At 39.9% G+C, this 17507-nt stretch overlaps 2 protein-coding genes across 2 annotated transcripts in view; one reads left to right on the forward strand and one right to left on the reverse strand.

Moving 5' to 3' along the window:
* Positions 1-17507, forward strand: part of LOC121944421 (coiled-coil domain-containing protein 60-like) — a 73615-nt gene that overhangs the window by 41712 nt on the left and 14396 nt on the right. The window lies entirely within an intron of this gene.
* Positions 12452-15799, reverse strand: xbp1 (X-box binding protein 1). The gene is given in 6 exon segments (XM_042488206.1): positions 12452-13522; positions 13652-13735; positions 13738-13818; positions 13926-14042; positions 14954-15050; positions 15440-15799. Coding segments are annotated over 6 exon segments (1194 nt in total). The 5' UTR covers positions 15676-15799; the 3' UTR covers positions 12452-12943.

Consider the following 17507-nt stretch of genomic DNA (forward strand, 5'->3'; position numbering starts at 1 on the left):
TCTTCTTGTAAAAAGTAAAGCATAGTACAACAGTGCTACACTAATGAAGAGTTAATTTTAAGAAGCACCAACAACAGAATAAACTGCAGCTAAAACCTTAATTTGGTAGAATAAGAAACATAAATTGAAAACTGCTTTTAAAGAGGCATTTGTGCATCATTTTTGTTAAAAGTACAATAGCAGAACAAGCTGATCCTTAACATTACAAGCAATCAGGAGTTAGAACAGCTGCTGAAATCCTTTCAGTTAAAATGTACCAGAAAATATGTTTAATTAACAGTGACAGAGCACACAGGAGGGTGAAGGTGTGGGCGTCCTGATCCTAAAACCTTGTGTCCTTTCCACCACACCGTATCAAAAGCACAACGACCGAGCCGCCTACAGGAAAATTCAATATTTGCTCTCCAGTTTACCGGCAGCAGCGGCCTCTCTTCATGCTTGTGTAGTTATGAAAGTGAATTTGGCTACAAGGAAGGAAGCAGAGTAGAAGGGTTTGTGCAGAGGTGAAAAGTTGCGCAATGAGAAGCTGAATCTCAAAATGATTACTTTAAAAAAAAATGAAGTGAAATCAGCTTTTAAGTAAGACATTAGAGGATGTATATTCAGGTCTTATGTTAGTTTTACATTGTTCTGCAATTTAACATTCAAACTATATATGATCATTTGTTATTTGTAATTGTTTTTTGCTAAAAGTGCTGGAAAACAGGACATAAATCTTGTATTTTACTTTAGTTTAGTCCAGAGGTACTCATACTACTAAGACCTGTGGGACAAATGTGGCCCCTGATAGGGTGCCGGGTGGCTCCCAACCATTTTCTAATTCACTGTAAAAATAAAGTGATTCATATTGCTTTTCTACTTTTAGCATACATATGTTGCCCAAGTGCATAAAACAGCATCAAAACCTAGAAACATCCTAAAATCTTAGTCTTAAATCTTAGAAATGTCCCAAAATCCTGGAAATGTCCTCAAATCCTCGAGATTTGTCCTCAAATAGAAACATTCTACAATGCAGAAAATGTCCTAAATGTATAGATATGTCCTAAAATAATGGAAATGTGTTAAAATGATAGAAATGTTCTGAAATCCTAGAAATGTCCTAAAAAAATGACAAACATCCTAAATTCCTAGAAATTTACTTAAGTCCTAGGACTGTCCTAAAATCCTAGAAATGTAGTAAAATCCTAGAAACCTTGTAAAATCCTAGAAGCGCCCTAAAATCCTACAAACAGCCTAAAATCCTAAAAGTGCTCTAAAATTCTAAAAACGTCCTAAAATCCTAGAAATGTCTGAAAATCCTAGCAACATGTATGGGGCTGCTCGGACGGGTCCTTGGCTGCCTGTCATTTTGCAAAATTGGCCCCAAGCAAACCCTGGTTTAGTCAAATGTAAAAGCTGTTTAAACGGTTAAATGATATGCTTTTATCAGCTCCTTTATTGTGTCTTCCTGCATGTTCCTTTGGTTAGCCCTTTGTCCCGCTGATAAATCCCCCACAGCTGGCATTCTGCACATGTAGACACTCTCTTATCACTGCTCAAACAGTCAGGGTTGCCCTCGCTGTTCTCAAAGTCACACGCACTATCAAATTTTCTACCTAAACACAGTGTCCAGAGGTCCGTCGGGGTAAAAAACAGTGATTCATTGGATTTTTATGTCACTGTGACAAATGTCTTTAAGCCCAAGTTCAAAGTAACTTGTCACACACGCTAGGCTAAAGGCTGTCTTCACAGCCGACCAAAATAGCCGTGTAGCTTTAGCGATACACACATGTGACACTTCTGCAGCTGAGGCCACTGAGGGAAACCACCTGTTGTGGGTACAGTGGTGAGCGTGTGCTGTTCCTCAGTCGCTGGTAATTATTTTGCGTCTGACCATGACTGCACAGGATGACAGCAGGGATTTTGTGATTTTGTATTGATGACATTATCTTTCTTGGAAATGTAAATTCAGTAGTTTCCTGTTTTTTGCATCACTGTCGTTTCATGGGCAGAATAAGATGATCTTCTTATCTGTTTACATTTTCTGACTGAAGCAAATGTTTTTCTGAAGATATGTTTCGATGTTGCTTTGTGAAAACCTTGTGACTTTCATTTTGGCAAGTTTATCGGTCAACTACATTTACACGCTGAGTACATTCTCCGACCAAATATCTAACCTTATTTTTATATTTAGACATGTTACCAGTGTGTCAGTCCGCCGCTTTGGTCCAGAGGGAAACAGTGTAACATCTGTTGGTTAAAATACGTAAAAGTGTACGGACATTCATGGTTCCCTGACAGTGACTCCTAATGACATCAGTGATCCCCTCAGTTTTTGTTCACTGCCACCCACAGTAAAAAAAATAATGGACGTAGCTGCTGTGATGTCACCCATTGGTGTGTGGACTCCTATTTTGAAGCCTCGAGTTTGGCATTTCGACGGTCACCATCCTAGTTTCTTTTGAGTCATTTTTTGGGCCAGAGGATCTGACTCAGACTGTAGTAGCGATGCCTCACAGACAGTCTGACACTCAAGCAGACCCGCCCTTAAATATGTGTAACTTTTGGTGTGACTGAAATGTAAACAGGAAATTTGTTTTTAAAAATAATCCGTACAGTTGTCATGAATGTTAAAATCAACTATAGAGATAAAATCTGTTTTTTGCACCAGGTCGTAGACCTGTTTTTTTCTGGGGTAAAGTTGGGCATTTTAACATGTAGGTCTGCGGGGATCGACTCATTTCTGGAGCCAGTCTCAAGTGGCCATTAGAGGAACTGCAGTTTTTGGCGCTTCAACATTGGCTTCATTTTTTAGCGCATGAGGTTGCCACTTGGCTGAAATAAGTGATTGATTAGTGAATCCACTGATGTGTCTGCTAATCGTTTGATCATTTTTTCAAACAAAAATGCTAAAAACAAACTGGTTAAAGCTTCTCACTTGTAAAAATTACCTACTTTTTTGTTGAATGGGACCATAAACCTTTTTAAAAACAAAAGTCACTGTGTAATACAAAAGTTGTTATTTTTATTTGGAGTTTCCAAAAAGCTGACACAATATAAGTTTTCACCTGACCACAACATTATTGATCTGTGACTCTTCCACCCAGTCACTGCAGGAGTGTTTAATATTGCAACAGACGCAGGACAAGCTGTGACAGCTCCAGGATGTTTATTGTCCCAGATAGCGTAGGTGGCCCTGCTGAAAACACACGAAAAATCAAATTCCAAACAGGAATCATTGGACTTAGCTTGTGTATGAGTGTGCATGCCTGTCTGTGCTCTGTGATCATGTCTGAGCACAGACTCTGTAATTGCTGGCTGTGACAGGCGGAGGTATGAGCCTTTAACCTCGGGGGTCTGGTTTGAGCAAGCGGCGAGAGGCCGTCCAAAAGTTGTGTAAGAGAAACTCCTAGAAAGTTAGAGCCTCTGAATTTTAATCGGGTTGCAGATTGAGAAATATCAAGCTGCGTCAAGGTTATTGGAGCTGAAGTCATTCAGATAATATCAAAAGATATTCACGATGTGCTGTTAAAATCCCCTTGATCCGCTCTGAATCTTTGTTACGTGGGTTTGCTGCCTTTGAGGGAGCTTCAAAGGGAGAATCTGCCACGCTGTGTAGGAGGAATCCAAGTGATTAATGTTTTCTTCCAGCAGACGGGCTGCCTCTTGCAGACCTGCCACATGTACAGGAAGTGAAACCATGGCGATAGCCTTGTGTAATACGTGACGCCAGTTCTCCCGCAGCTTGCATTAGCTCGTGTCTATTAAATATCACTCCATATTGAATTTAGGATATCCTGCTGTCATTCATTGTGCAAAATGTCTCATCGTTTTGTGTGTTTTGCTGATTGTGACTTGGATGTTTGACCTTCATTATGCAGTGATGTACGTGCAGGGTTGTTTTCATATTCATCTGCTGGAGGGGGAAAGTTTCTCTGTGCCCAACTGAAAACTCAGCTGAGGAGTAGTTTGTAACTAATGTCCGTCATTAACTAAAAGACTTTGAAAAGACTTTTAAAAGCCCAAAGTCTGACATCCTCTCACGTCTAAAGGCAATGATATAGTGACACACCACGAGATTTTGCATATATTTGAAATCTTGCAGGGTCATTATTTACCAGACTACAACTAGACTCCTTTTGAGATTGTTTCCCATCCTGCTCCCGGTCCAAAATATTACACCAAGCTCCCTTTAAGAAATATGACATAGTAACATTTTCAGAGTGCTGCTATAAAAACAACCCTGCTAATGTTTTAAACATCCATCGCCATGCTTCTCTGAATGTTATCGCAAGAGGAGAATTTGCATAACATCACTCAGTGGAAACGTAGTCATCTTGTAGTTGTGTTTTATCGACATTTCAAAAATATCGCTTAAGTTTGGGGAAAATCTGTAATTGAAACCCGCCTACTGTTAGGTTGGAATGACGTTATTGGCGGTAATTGCCAAATGAGCAGCTGTAAGAAGCTAGCTCCCACCAGACCTGAGTGGTGCGCAGTGCAGTAAGCTGAAGAGTAGCAACATGAACCTTGATCAACACATAAACCGTTGATATTCTTAATTTTGGTTTAAAAGGCAGATTTATAAAAATGACACCTGAAGCCTCTAGCGCACACTGACAACAGACTTTACAATGAAGTAGGAGACATCTTGTTTCTACTTGTTATATTTTTGAAATAAAAAGTTTTTTAGATTTTTTCAGTGAGGAGGAAAGTACTTTAAGACCATGTGGCAAATCCACTTTTTTTCTTGGTATTTTTCGGTCTATAAACAAATCTGAAGGGGGACTTTAAACACAGTCCTACAACTGTTCAGCAGCTTGTAGAACTGCATGTTCTTGACTTTCAGGGACACATCTCACTCCCATAAGTAGCCTCACTGTTCTCTCAGTGGGCCTTTGGCTCTGTGCCGTGGATCAGACATGCATTAACACACTCCACTGACTGTCCCTTGTTGCCAGTGGTAACCGTGGACAGCGACCTCCCTCACAGCCGGAGAGTGAACCACCTTGACTGAGCACAAGAGTGAAGCCTGCATGTGAGTGCATGCTTCTGGTTGTGTTTGCGTCACTGATCTCATACGTCTGCAGCTTCTTGTTTGCACACAAGTAGTGATGCAAATGAGACGCGGTTGACTTGATCCTGACACGGCGGGAGGCACAAGGTTGTCGGTTTTTTCTTGCATGTGAAAAGAACCACTCTGACAGGATGATGCAAAAAGAAAGACTGATGATTGACGGCTTTTTTTCTGCACAATGATTGACTGTGTGAGAGGTGATCATTTGGAATGACTGAAATCCGGAGGAACAAGCCAGACAAACAAATAAGAATAGAAACACACCTTGTGAAGTGGGAAGACATAATCAACAAGCCTTGTTTCTTGGAACATTAACAGGTGATTTGGTGTAGCAGCGTGCTTTTTAAAACATGCTGGTGCATCGTGTTCCTCCGTGTCCACAAACAGAGATGGACAGATGTTTGGTGGCTGTGACGGGGTCGATGACTCATTTCCCCCCAAACTGAATCACCAGCCCTTTTTATACATCCTGTTTGCTGTTGCACCATTATTCCACCTCGTTGTTCTGTATAAAACAGAAGAACACGTAATGAGATGACGTTGTTGTTCTGCGGTTACAATAAATTCGGGGTAGCATCACACACATATAATCAAACGGTGCTGAGCAAACTCTGGTGAGTTTTAAGCCACCCAAAAGAAAAAAATCCATATCAGTTTAAGTATATGCTATATTTATAATATTTTCACTGCTTTACCGTGCTGTGAGACAGCTCTTGCTGACGGGATTTAAAGCCGTTACATCCAAAACACCAGACTTAAAAAAACAGTCACTTTACTCCCCTGAACGACAGAGCTACTGCTCTACCGCTGCCTCCATCAGCTGTTGTGTCACATTTAAAAGAGAAACATATTCAAATTTAGTGTAAACTTAAACAGAATTTTATTTTTTTAGGTGGCTGAAGTATGTTTTGCTGCGACCTCGTCCACAGCAGTACATCACTTAGCTTCTGTGCCGGTGTCATGGCTCTGTTCTTTATTTATCAGAGGACGGGGATGGCCGGGGTGTGACTTTTTTATTTCAAATAAATATAAAATACCACCTTTTAAAGTTGTATGTCCTTTACCAAAGCCAAAAAAACACAAGTCCCTTTTCAGTGCTTTATTTTTTAAAATGCCTGAAATATTTTTACAGCACCCCTTCCCCCCTCATAAATAATGAACAGTCCCTATCCATAACCACTGAGGGAGGCCAGCATGGAGACTAGGAACATGCACAAACGCCTAGGCCAGTTATAGTCCAACTGAAGTGTGCACATGACAGAGGAAATCGACTTCTAATCATATCATCTGGGTGTGTTAGTCCGACTTTGAGAAATTCGATTGAGTCTAATTTCAGCTGGACTGACATGTTAAGATGTATTTTCAAGTTTTAGTCGGACTAACACAATAATTCGACTTTTTCTAACATTGTGTAAATGTACCGTCTGTATATAAAGGGCTACAGATAAAGTGCCCTACATACCAGAGCTTTGCTCCCCCTCCTCTCTGCAGCTTGTGATCAGCCTCTCTTTAGCCCTCTCATAAAGATGGCCAAAGGGGGTCGTCGATTTACATTCCTCACATGGGTCAGGTGACTGCAGCCGCTCGGCCCTCGAGCCTTCATCGACTGCAGAGAGTGAGTGACCCCAGCTCACCCCCACCCAGCGTTAACATTACCTCTCACATGAGAAAACCGTCACATGGCTGCGTTGACCTCTTGTTTGCTTTACACCTCAATCGCTTTGTCTTAAAATCCTGTTTGATCAGGTGGGACTTTTTTTTTTTTTTTTTTGGCTTATTCCTCAGAACCCGTGTTGTAAAGTGCTTCTGTTATTGTGTCAGAGCAGATTTACCGTCGCTCTCAGATTAAATGCACATTTTAGACTGAAGAGCTTGAATAGCTCCAACTGAAAACCTGCATTTACATGGAGGTGGCAGCTGCCAGTGTAGGTTTAGCAATCCTCTTTATAATACTGCTGAGTGAAGTAACTCGAGGTCTGCAGTCGGGTTTATCCAAATCCGTGCATAGGTGACGACAGTGTCATATTAGCGCGACAAATCTGGTTCTAATTTAAGCATGAACTTTGACATGCGGGACCAGGTTGGTTTCATACTGGTTTAGAGGGATGAACTGACCTGGGGCCAGTCTTGATCAATTCTTAGGCAACAATAAAAAACCTAGAATTCAATCTTTAGGTCACAAAACATCTCACATGTCAGGTTTCACAATAGCAGGAGAAGGACACATGGATGGGCCACTGATTCTCAATTTACGGCCCGTGGGCCAAATCTGGCCCCCACACCATTTACACAGGGAATTGTTTTTGTACTTTAAGTGTTCATTAGGTGCCAGAGTGCATAAAACAGCATCAAAATAGAGGTTGTTTATCAAAAAAAGTGACAGTGGAGGATCCCCCACACCCCAGAGGTCCTAGCTAAGCCCCTAATATCCTAAAATCCAAGAAATGTCCTAAAATCCTTAAAACGTCCTAAAATCCTAGAAACATTCTAAAATCCTAGAAATGCCCTAAAATCCAACAAATCTCCTACAATCCTAGAAACTTCCTAAAATCCTAAAAATGTCCTAAAATCTGGGGAATGTAATAAAATCCTAGAAATGCCCTAAAATCCTTAAATGTCCCCAATGCTTTGTGATTTTCTAAAATGAAAGAAATGTCCAAAAATCTAAGAAATGTGTATTGAGCTGCTGTGACTGGCCTCAGATCATCTTGCAAGAGTGGTTCCCATGCAGTAAGCTGCGTTTCCCTTATTTAGGCCCATTTTTCACTGATAAAACATGGCATGCTGAAGACAACACGCAGCATTTCCAGGTTGAATCATCAGGTTGAATTATTGTATGTTGATATTTATCTCCAGACTGGTGATGCACCCATAACAAGTTCGCAGCGGACATCCTGTTGACTGCAATGAATTTTGACTGCAGGCTGTTTTTGTTCTACAGGCTACAGGACACAAAAGCATGTCAGCAAAGATGGCGTTTTACCGTGCACCAAACGAAACAGCTTGAAAAAAAGGAAACGGAAGTTGTGAAAGACAGTTGCGTAGAGTTCGTATGAGGTTGTCAGTGGCAGCAGTGGCTCTCTGTCAACAGATGAGATTAGATCATTTATTGAAGATCCAGGGTCAGTTTTCTGTAATTCATTATTGATTTAAAGGGACAGTTCACCCAATATAAAAATACATATTGTTTCTCTTACCTGTAGTGTTATTTATCAGTCTAGACTGTCCTGGTGTGAGTTGCAGAGAGTTGGAGATATCGGCTGTAGAGATGTTTGTCTTCTCTCTAATATATTGGAACCAGATGGCACTCTGCTTGTGGTGCTTAAAGTGCCTAAAAAACATCTGAAAAACTCAACAGCAATGTCTGTTTCCAGAAATCTGATTTTCTAACAGCAGCACCTTCAAATCAAGTTTACTGTAATTGATTTGAATATCAGTACTGAACTGTTTCAAACAGCTGAAAGGAAATCGTTTTGGTACTTTAAGGGAAATTCATCTTCAGAATCTCTTTAGATAAAAAATTGCTTTAATCTCAACATTGGATGAGAATTTAGGCAGCAATCAACTCAGATTTACAGGAATCACTTTCACTGGAAAAGAGCAAAGTAAGTGAGCAACAGGGGCTAAGTGACCTAAAGGATTTAAGCAGTGTTTTAACATTTAATGCAGAAAATCCCTAAAGGGGCAAATAAACCCTTTGAAACATGGGAATAAGGTAATAATCAACTACAGAAGAAATGACCCAAAAATTAGCAAGAAAAGTATTAAAAAGTGCAGGAAAATACCTTAAAATGAGTTTAAATAAAATAAAAAGAAAATGACCTTGAAAAAGTGCTTAAAAATTACAATAATTTGTAAAATAATTTCAATTATGATAATTATAAATATTGTTTTTCACATTATTTTTTTCTTGTTTTTCTCAACATTTTTCCCTGTCCTTTTTAAAATCATTTGTATATATCTACTAATTTCTTGCAATTTTTTAAACATTTTTTTACCAAGTTGCTCATTGCATTTTTTCTCCACATTTTTGAAAGAAATCGCACAAATTTGCTGAGCGTTCCGAGGTTTAAATACAGGCGTCTGAAAGCAGCACAAAGAAAGCGACGCTGCTGCTGGTCATTTTATCTCACCTGTAAGTGAAAACAGTCTTTTACAAACAGAGCAGAAGCAGAAATGAGTTTGCTGTTCCTAAATAAACCCAAATCTGCAGCCTGAAATCGAAAAAGCTTCCTCGGCAGATATTTTTCAGTTTCAGCTCCACAGCTGTACGGCTGGTTTAGTCTTTGCTGCGGTTTGCACCTACGAGACAGGAAATGGTAAACTTCTCACCACCGCACTCTTTCGGAGTAGCTGAGGCGGATCTACGTCAAAGGCTGTTGCGGTTTCCTTCAACCCACCACAAGAACAAAATGGAGGTCAAAATTACGATGAAATAGCTGAGTTGCCAATTTTGTTTTTCCTCTTTGGGCTCATCCAGATTGTTTGCAGTCAGAGTGGCTGCTGTGATCATGATGGATGAAATCACCAACACAAAGCTTTGTAATCAGGGAGCTAAAGCGAACAGAGACGGGCAGCCGGGCCCTGCAGAGCTCAGATCACTTACATGCATGTGAAAAGCTGATCTAATCAGCTCGTACAACAACAGGGACTCCTCCGGGGACGCGGTTCAATGGGTGGGTCGTAACAATCGCAGCCAAAGGGACAACTGTGTCCTCTAAGATTCAGAAAGAAATCTCATTGTTATCAGCATAAAGGGCCGAGGGGAAAGGTGTGTTCCCCACTCTGCTTATTGTCTTCACAGAGGCCAAAACACCAACAATACTTCAGCTGACCTACATCTGATGGGAAGCAAAGACTCAAACTGTCTCAGGTTCGACTCCCAGGAAACTCCCGGCTACATTTCAGGTGTTATGTAATGCGGCAGCAGGTCGCTTCTCAGAAAAGCAAGGTTGTTCTGCCCAAAGAGAGATAGCGAATCTAAACACTGCGTCTGCACACGTGTGAGGTTATTTCACAGATAACTGTGAAAAGTGCACTGTGTATGATTGAGTCATAGACATTGATTGCTCATATTGGGGAGTTTAACCCTTTTAAAACCTGGAGTTACGTCACTTTCTTTGTGCTTTTTTTTTTAGATGCTTGTTAAGGATTGAAATCTTTGAGCCCTGAGCAAACTGGTGCAATGTCTTTCAAAAACATGGGAGGAAAAAGGCAGTGAGCAACTACGGAAGAAATGTTCCACAAATTGCAACAAGCTGAGAAAATTATTTTTGAAAAATCTGGAGAAAAATGCCTGGGAAAAACAGAAAAAAGCTAGTAAAAAACTGTATTTATAATTATCATCATTACATATATAAAATTAGGTTTAATTACTAACTCATTAAATGAATTATTAATTAGTTATTTATATTACAAAATAATTTATTTTAAAAATTATACAGTTATTTCCTTTTTTTAAAAAAAAAAGAACTTTCTTTCTTTTGTTTGTTTTTGTTGGGAGGAAGTAACCTTGTACACATTACTAATATTTTGCTAATTTTTGGGTCATTTCTTCTTTCGTCACTTCTTATGTTGCAGAATTATTATACATTTTTAAGCATTTTTTTCCGGGTTATTATCTTGTTGTTGGTTTTTTAACTTTCTTTTAAACAAATAATTTTTCAGTTAAATTTCTCGTACTTTTTTACTAATTTCTTGGTAATTTTGGGGTCTTTTTTTCATTGATTCTTATGTTACAGAATTATTATAATTTTTTAAGCAATTGTTTTCAAGTAATTTCCTTGTTTTTACTATTTTAAAGGCAACTGTCTTGTACTATTTTACCAATTTCTAGATCTATTTTGGGTCATTTCTTATTTCATTGCTCATTGCCTTTTTCCTGTGTTTTTGAAGGAAATCAAGTCGATTTGCTCAGGTTTTAAAGGGTTAAGATAACATTTAACATCTTTTAAATACGTCTTTAATCATTTCTGTACTCCTAATACTGTAACCTTTAACCCCTCATACTGCACTATGTGCAAAGTTAACAGTTGACAATGTAATTAAGCATCATTTGCATATTTAAATGATGCCATGCCTGGAGGTAAAACTGATTCCCCTGGTAATGTGATTTAAATTGTATATTGCAAAGACAATACAAGCTGTAAGTACACGATTCTTAGGTTTTTCACTATTATTTAAGTAATTTCAAACATTTATTTTCATGAAACTTCTGTGTAGGCAAAAAAACATGCTTGAACATGCTTCAACTAACAGTTTTTTTCAGTATTATTTCAGCTGTCACTTACATTTTGTAATAAATTGCTTAGTCTTATTGTTTCTAATGTTTTTTTTTGTTATCTATTCTGTGCAGCTGGTGGCATGGGCACATTGATTAGCTGTTGATTCACGTGCATAACTCAGTCATTGCATCAGAAGGCCATATTGGTACATAACATTGCAAAATGTTACAGCAGCTGCGTCTCATTGCAAACTTGATTTAATGATATTAAATATCTTATCATTAAAAAATTAAAAATTAGAATGACAGGTAATAACAAAGTGACAGAATTTGACAAACAACCTGTGTCTAAGTGATTTTTTTTGCTCAAATTTCAGACAAAATTATTTTTCTCTGCCTGACTCCTTTGATTTGTACAGTCTCAGAGCAGTCAGGCTGCGAACCATTAGTTTAGTTTTGGAAATATTCAAATCATCTCAATTTTCAAGAAAGCAACATAACATCTTCTGATTGCTAATTCTGCACAACCATCATTCAAAAACCCAAAGATATTTTGGTTTCAACCATTTAAACTCATTATATTGACAAACTCTAACGCAATGTCTGACTTCAAGTGATTTTTTTCTCAGATTTCAGACAAATTATTGTCTTTTTTGTATCTTAATCCTTTAATTGTATTACGACACCTCTGATTTTTCTTAGGACTTGTTGGACAGTCGAGACACTCAGGCTGGGAGCTAATGGTTTTCCAGAGCGCAGCATGACATTCAGATTTGTTAGTTTTGTGTAACCATCAATCAAAAATCCAAAGATATTTGGTTTTCAATTAAATATAGCAGCAAAAAGTCACATATTTGAGAAGTCGGTACCAGCATTTGGTATTTTTGTTTTGGAGAAAATACCCAAATATTCATTAAATTTTCTGTGGCATTAATTGATGAGCTGCGTATTTCAGCTGCTGTACGATCACTGTTAGCATGTGCATTACCTGCATTATCTAGTCCTTAAAATTATTTTTAAAATGTGCGTATTTCCAGGCAGATGATCCCTACTGACATTGCATATCTTAACTGTAATTTTTTTTGAAAAATATAATTATCGCACTTTTAATTTCTAAAGATGTCAAAACAGTCCATTTCTCCCGCGTCAATGAGTGAAACAAAGAGACAAGATGCGATGCAAAAAGTTTTTTTAATGCAGTAATTAGACTACATAGAGAGCGACAACAAATTAGAAGAAAGCGTTTTTACATGTGGACATACAGGACTCCGAAGCAGAATACACAAATAAATAAAAAGGTTATATTTAAATGATCTGTCCCCCTTTCCCCCTTATTAATTTACAGGAACACTGGAATCCACCCACGTCATCCTAAAACAGTGAGTGAAAGATTTGTAATCAATCTTAAATTCTCTGTGGTAATTAAATGATGCCAAAATAAGCGGCCATGAACTCCATCTCCCAAAAGTCAATGCAGCATCGCCAGTGGTACAGACCTGCTGTAATAATCGGAGATTATATGCTTAACTTCAGCCTCTGTAGGAGCAGACTGAGTGGTGTTCTGTGTTACTATGACGCGTTGTGTGCTCACCTGTAGTTTTTGAACACTACACATCAGCTCTTATATGTATATACATTATAAGTTATTGGGGAGGATGGTTGGTTCAGACACTGATAAGCTGGGGGAAGAGTTCATTGGCGAACATGTCCTCCCAGGTGCTTTCTGAGCACAGGGGAGACGACATGTCGCTGAAAGGGGAAGGGGACCGTTCGTATCCGGAGTCGCTGTAGGTGTCCGCAAGGCAGGCTTCCTTGTCCAGGCCGCTGAGGGCGGGGGAGGACGCTCCGGAGAAAAAGTCGTCCACCTGACTGTGAGCGTCACAGCTGGGGATGACCACTTCCTCCGGCTCGTCCTTGATGCAGACGGTCTCCTCCTCGACCACGACAATGTCAGCGATGGGGAAGGCCGCACCGTCTATCTTCTCATCTGTGTCGCTCTCTGAGTCGTTGCACTGCCCGCCGCTCACCTCCTCCACGGGCTTGGTGTAGATGTGGTCAAAGTGGATCAGTTCATTAAGGGCCTCCAGCTTAACTGATGCGGCCCCCAGAGTCGCAGGTGCGGCGGCAGGTATTGGGTCCCCCCCTCCGACCAGCAGCACCTGCGGCTCCTGGCACTCCTGTTCACAAGACTTGAGGAACAGCTCTGGGTCAAGGATGTCCAGAATGCCCAGCAGCAAATCAGACTAATGAGTGGGGGGAGAGAATCGGGAAAACAGGAGATTAGCCTACTAACCCGTGACCCGACTCGGGTACTGAGCCGTCTTGGAAACAGGATTTAAATCCACACCACTTTTCATAAAGCGGAGACTCACCTCATTGTCTGTAGTGTCAGGACCATCTGTATCCATTGTGAAGTCTTCAGATTTAGGGACTGCTGGGCCTGCACCTGCTGCGGAGGCACACGTAGCCTGAGTGCTGCGGACTCAGAAGACCCGATCCCCAAACCTGCGTCATTCCCGATGGATAACAAACCCTGAACCTGTGAAGAAAAGGAGCAAAAATAGGGTGAATTCGAGTTACTTTCTTCAAACGACTGAAACGCGACAAGCTAACCCGACGATCTACAGCTTGTGTTTACTATCTTACCTTCTCCTTTGAGTCGAGGGTGTCCAACCCAAGTCTCTGTCTCAGTTCCTCGTTTTCTGTCAGCAGGCCGTTCGATTTTTCCCGAAGCAGTCTGTTTTCAATGTGAAGTTTCTGGTTCTGCAGGACGAGAAATGAACAGATGTTTGTAGTTGAAACTGGCTACCGTTAAAAGGGAAGTGATGCCTGAAGCTTGAAATGAAACCACGGGGAGCAGAGGGGGGCTTTAATTTCCCTACGCAACATTAAAAAGTGTCGTGTGTTTGATACATAATAGATTAATGCCATTATTGTGGTGTGAAATGGCTAAATTAAAGATGTATCCACTGATATCTCTAAAGTGGAAAAGCTGCTTCAAGCAGTGGTGGAATATAACTATGAACATTTACTCAAGTGCTGTACTTAAGTACAATTTTGAGGTACTTGTATTTGAGTATTTTGCCACTACTCCACTACATTTCAGAGGGAAATATTGTACTTTTGACTTCACTACATTTTTTGACAGCTTTAGTTACCTTAAAAATGATGGTTTTGAAATAAAAAGAACTTCTGTACTTATCATTTACATATTTTTTCCCTATTATTATTTGTAGTAGTAGTGGTAGTAGTGTTGTATTTATTTTTCTGTCTCAGATACTTTAACTGTTGATACTTGCAGGACTTTTACCTGAAGTATTCTCAGTGTAAAATGTAATCCCTTTTCAATTTTCTTTTCACATAATTTTCTGTTTCTGTTTATTTTTTTAATTATTCTTATTAGTTGTGGTAGTAGTAGTTTGTGGGTTTTTTTGTTGTTTTTTAAATCTGCCTTAGGTAGGTTTAACTTTAAATACGTCAAGTACTTTTTCCTGAGGAACATTTTCATTGCAGGACTTTTACTTGTGACAAAGTATTTTAACATTGTGGCATAAGCACTTTTACTTGAGTACAGGAACTAAATACTCCTTCCACCGCTGGCCTCAGATGGCAGGCTGCTGCTGCAGAGACATGAGGAGTGTGTGAAGGCGGAGGAGCGATGATGAAATATTTACCTCCAGCTCCAGCTCCAGGACTTGCTGTTCCAGCTCCCCCATTTTGGCCTTTTTCCTGTCTCTGGCTGTCTGAGCTGCGACTCTGTTCTTGAGTTTCCTGGAGAAAAAAAAGGGGGCGAAGAAACAGGAATTTAACACACGTTTTTTCCATGATGCTGACTCAGCCCTTTGACATGACTTGGGTTCACGGTACTGCGCAATCACCGGCCATGTTCCTGCCACGCAGACATACCAGGATATCGGTGTCCCGTCCGCGGACACTCAGATAGCACTCTGACGAGCTGGCTCAAAGTCCAAAGGTGGCACAATAACGACTTTTAAGTCATTAACTTCACCACAAAGCAATTTCAAACATCTTGAATAACCTGTTTTTGTAATTTTCCAAGCTACAGCATCGACCTAATTTCTTTGTGCGGCGGTTGAAACGTCAAATCACAGGGATCTATATCTTTGGGCGTGCCCCCGTGATCCCTTTAACAAACTAACCTGCGAAGTGCTTTCTCCTCCGGACTCAAGTGTGTGAGTCTTTGTCGTTTTCGTATCGGCGGCCCCGCAGATGAGTTGGAGTCTGAATCCGACGACGCCGGAGAAGCCGATGACGGTAAAACGACTGAGATGGGCCGGCTGAAGCCTGACTGTGAGCCGCTGGAGGAGCCGGCCTGTTTCCCGGAAATCAGGAGCACTTTGTGAGACCCTCCGGTCCCTGCTGCTACCACCACCATGTTGATAAGTCCTGCTGGCGGTGACTGAAATCAAAATAATCGAGTATCCTTGTTGAATTTAGTAGAAACCTTCAGGTTTCTCGGTTGCCTGACCGCCGGCAATCCTCAACTGTTGAACAAGAGGGGCCGTGCCTGCGATCTTTTTCTACTATCGTGGTGGCAGCTGATTGGCTCCCAGCGGCTCTGACGCAGTTTGTTTACGTGCTGTGATTGGTTGTCAGGCTGATGTAATTTGCATTTAAAGTTTCACTCTGCTGCTGTGCTGGCAGAGTAAAATTACCCCGAAGTTCCTTGTAAGTGTAATTTCCCATCAAGACTCGTTAATTTCTCTTTCAAGACAACAATATGTCATTTTAGACATTTTATTCCGTTCTTTTTTTTATTCTTATTCAGGTTTATTCCATCAGCATATTAGGGCCTCGGAGTCTGAGTTGATAATTTTATAGAGTAAACTGGGATTTCAGTATTTACTCAGATCATTGTTTCCATGAGTTGCATCAGATTTTACCCACAAGAGGTGGATGAGAGTTGGCTACCTGCCATACTTGAGTAAAAGTACAGATATCTCACCAGACAATGCTTTGGTAGAAGTTACAGTCACCTAACAGAATATTAGGTGAAAGTAAAAGGCTGAAAGTATTGTTGTTGGATACTTAAGCGGTCAAAGTAATTTTATGATATAAAAGTGTATTTAGGGATTGAAAGTGAAAACTACAAGTGATGTTGATTTACTCTGCTGCTCTGCTGGCCGAGTAAAATTACCCCCAAATTCCTTGTAAGTGTAATTTCCCTCAATACTTGATGTCAGTTTCTGCATCACGTCAACAATATGTCACTTTAGCCAACTCAGATTTCAGTATTTACTCAGATCCCTGTTTCCATGAGTTGCATCAGATTTTGCCCACCAGAGTTGATTGAAATAAAGCCACACTTGAGTAAAAAGTACAGATATCTCACCAGAAAATGGCTTTGGTAGAAATTAGTCACCCATTAGAATATTATTTGAGTAAAAGTCTTAAAATATCTATTGCAAATTTCCAAAGTAATTAATAATCCGTAATATTAATTCTGTGTTATGCGATGTTTTTAAAGATTGAAAGCACAAGTACAAGTAATGCTGTTGATAAAAAAGCAAGCGTTCAGAATTATAGTTTATTAAATTTGAAGTTTATTTCTTCTCAGCGTGTATGCCACGTTAAAAATGGAGTGTACATAACATTTAAAGGAGTTAAAGAACAAAATCCAGTTTTTCGTTCCCTCCTGTTCCTTCACTCATCCACTTGTCCCTTTCATCCTTCCTCTTGTCCTATTTTGTAGTAGCCAAAGTAACTAAAATGCTTATGGGAAATGTCGTGGAGTAAGTATGAAAGTTGACAAAAATAAAAGTAAAGTACAGATACTTCCCAGTATTATTACCTTGTGACAGTAGGCCTACACCCCCACTGTTACCTACACAGGGTTGCTCAGTCCGAGGTTCACATTACTACAGTATTGTGCAGTACGTTCACTGTATTGATTGTGGAGTTGTGTGACATTGATTTGTAGTTTCCCAGACCCACCATGTTGTTCCTTTTCCATCCATGTATGGTATTTACAACCTCTCCGTCCAGTTAAGACAAACAGCACTGAGTAATTTATGTTGGTTTAAAGGCCAAAGGTCACATTGAAGTTTTGATGTCATATCAGCTGAAGTTAAGAACATAAATGCCATTGTAGACTGAAAAAAACATCTTCCTGTTTAAAATCTCACCTTCATGGTTCCAAGATACTGTTGGTCTCTTTGCGATATGTCATGTGCCCTACTTTTTCTCTTGTACAGGACAGTTTCCTCA

The sequence above is a fragment of the Plectropomus leopardus genome, chromosome 6 (assembly GCF_008729295.1).
Source record: "Plectropomus leopardus isolate mb chromosome 6, YSFRI_Pleo_2.0, whole genome shotgun sequence".
Taxonomy (NCBI): domain Eukaryota; kingdom Metazoa; phylum Chordata; class Actinopteri; order Perciformes; family Serranidae; genus Plectropomus; species Plectropomus leopardus.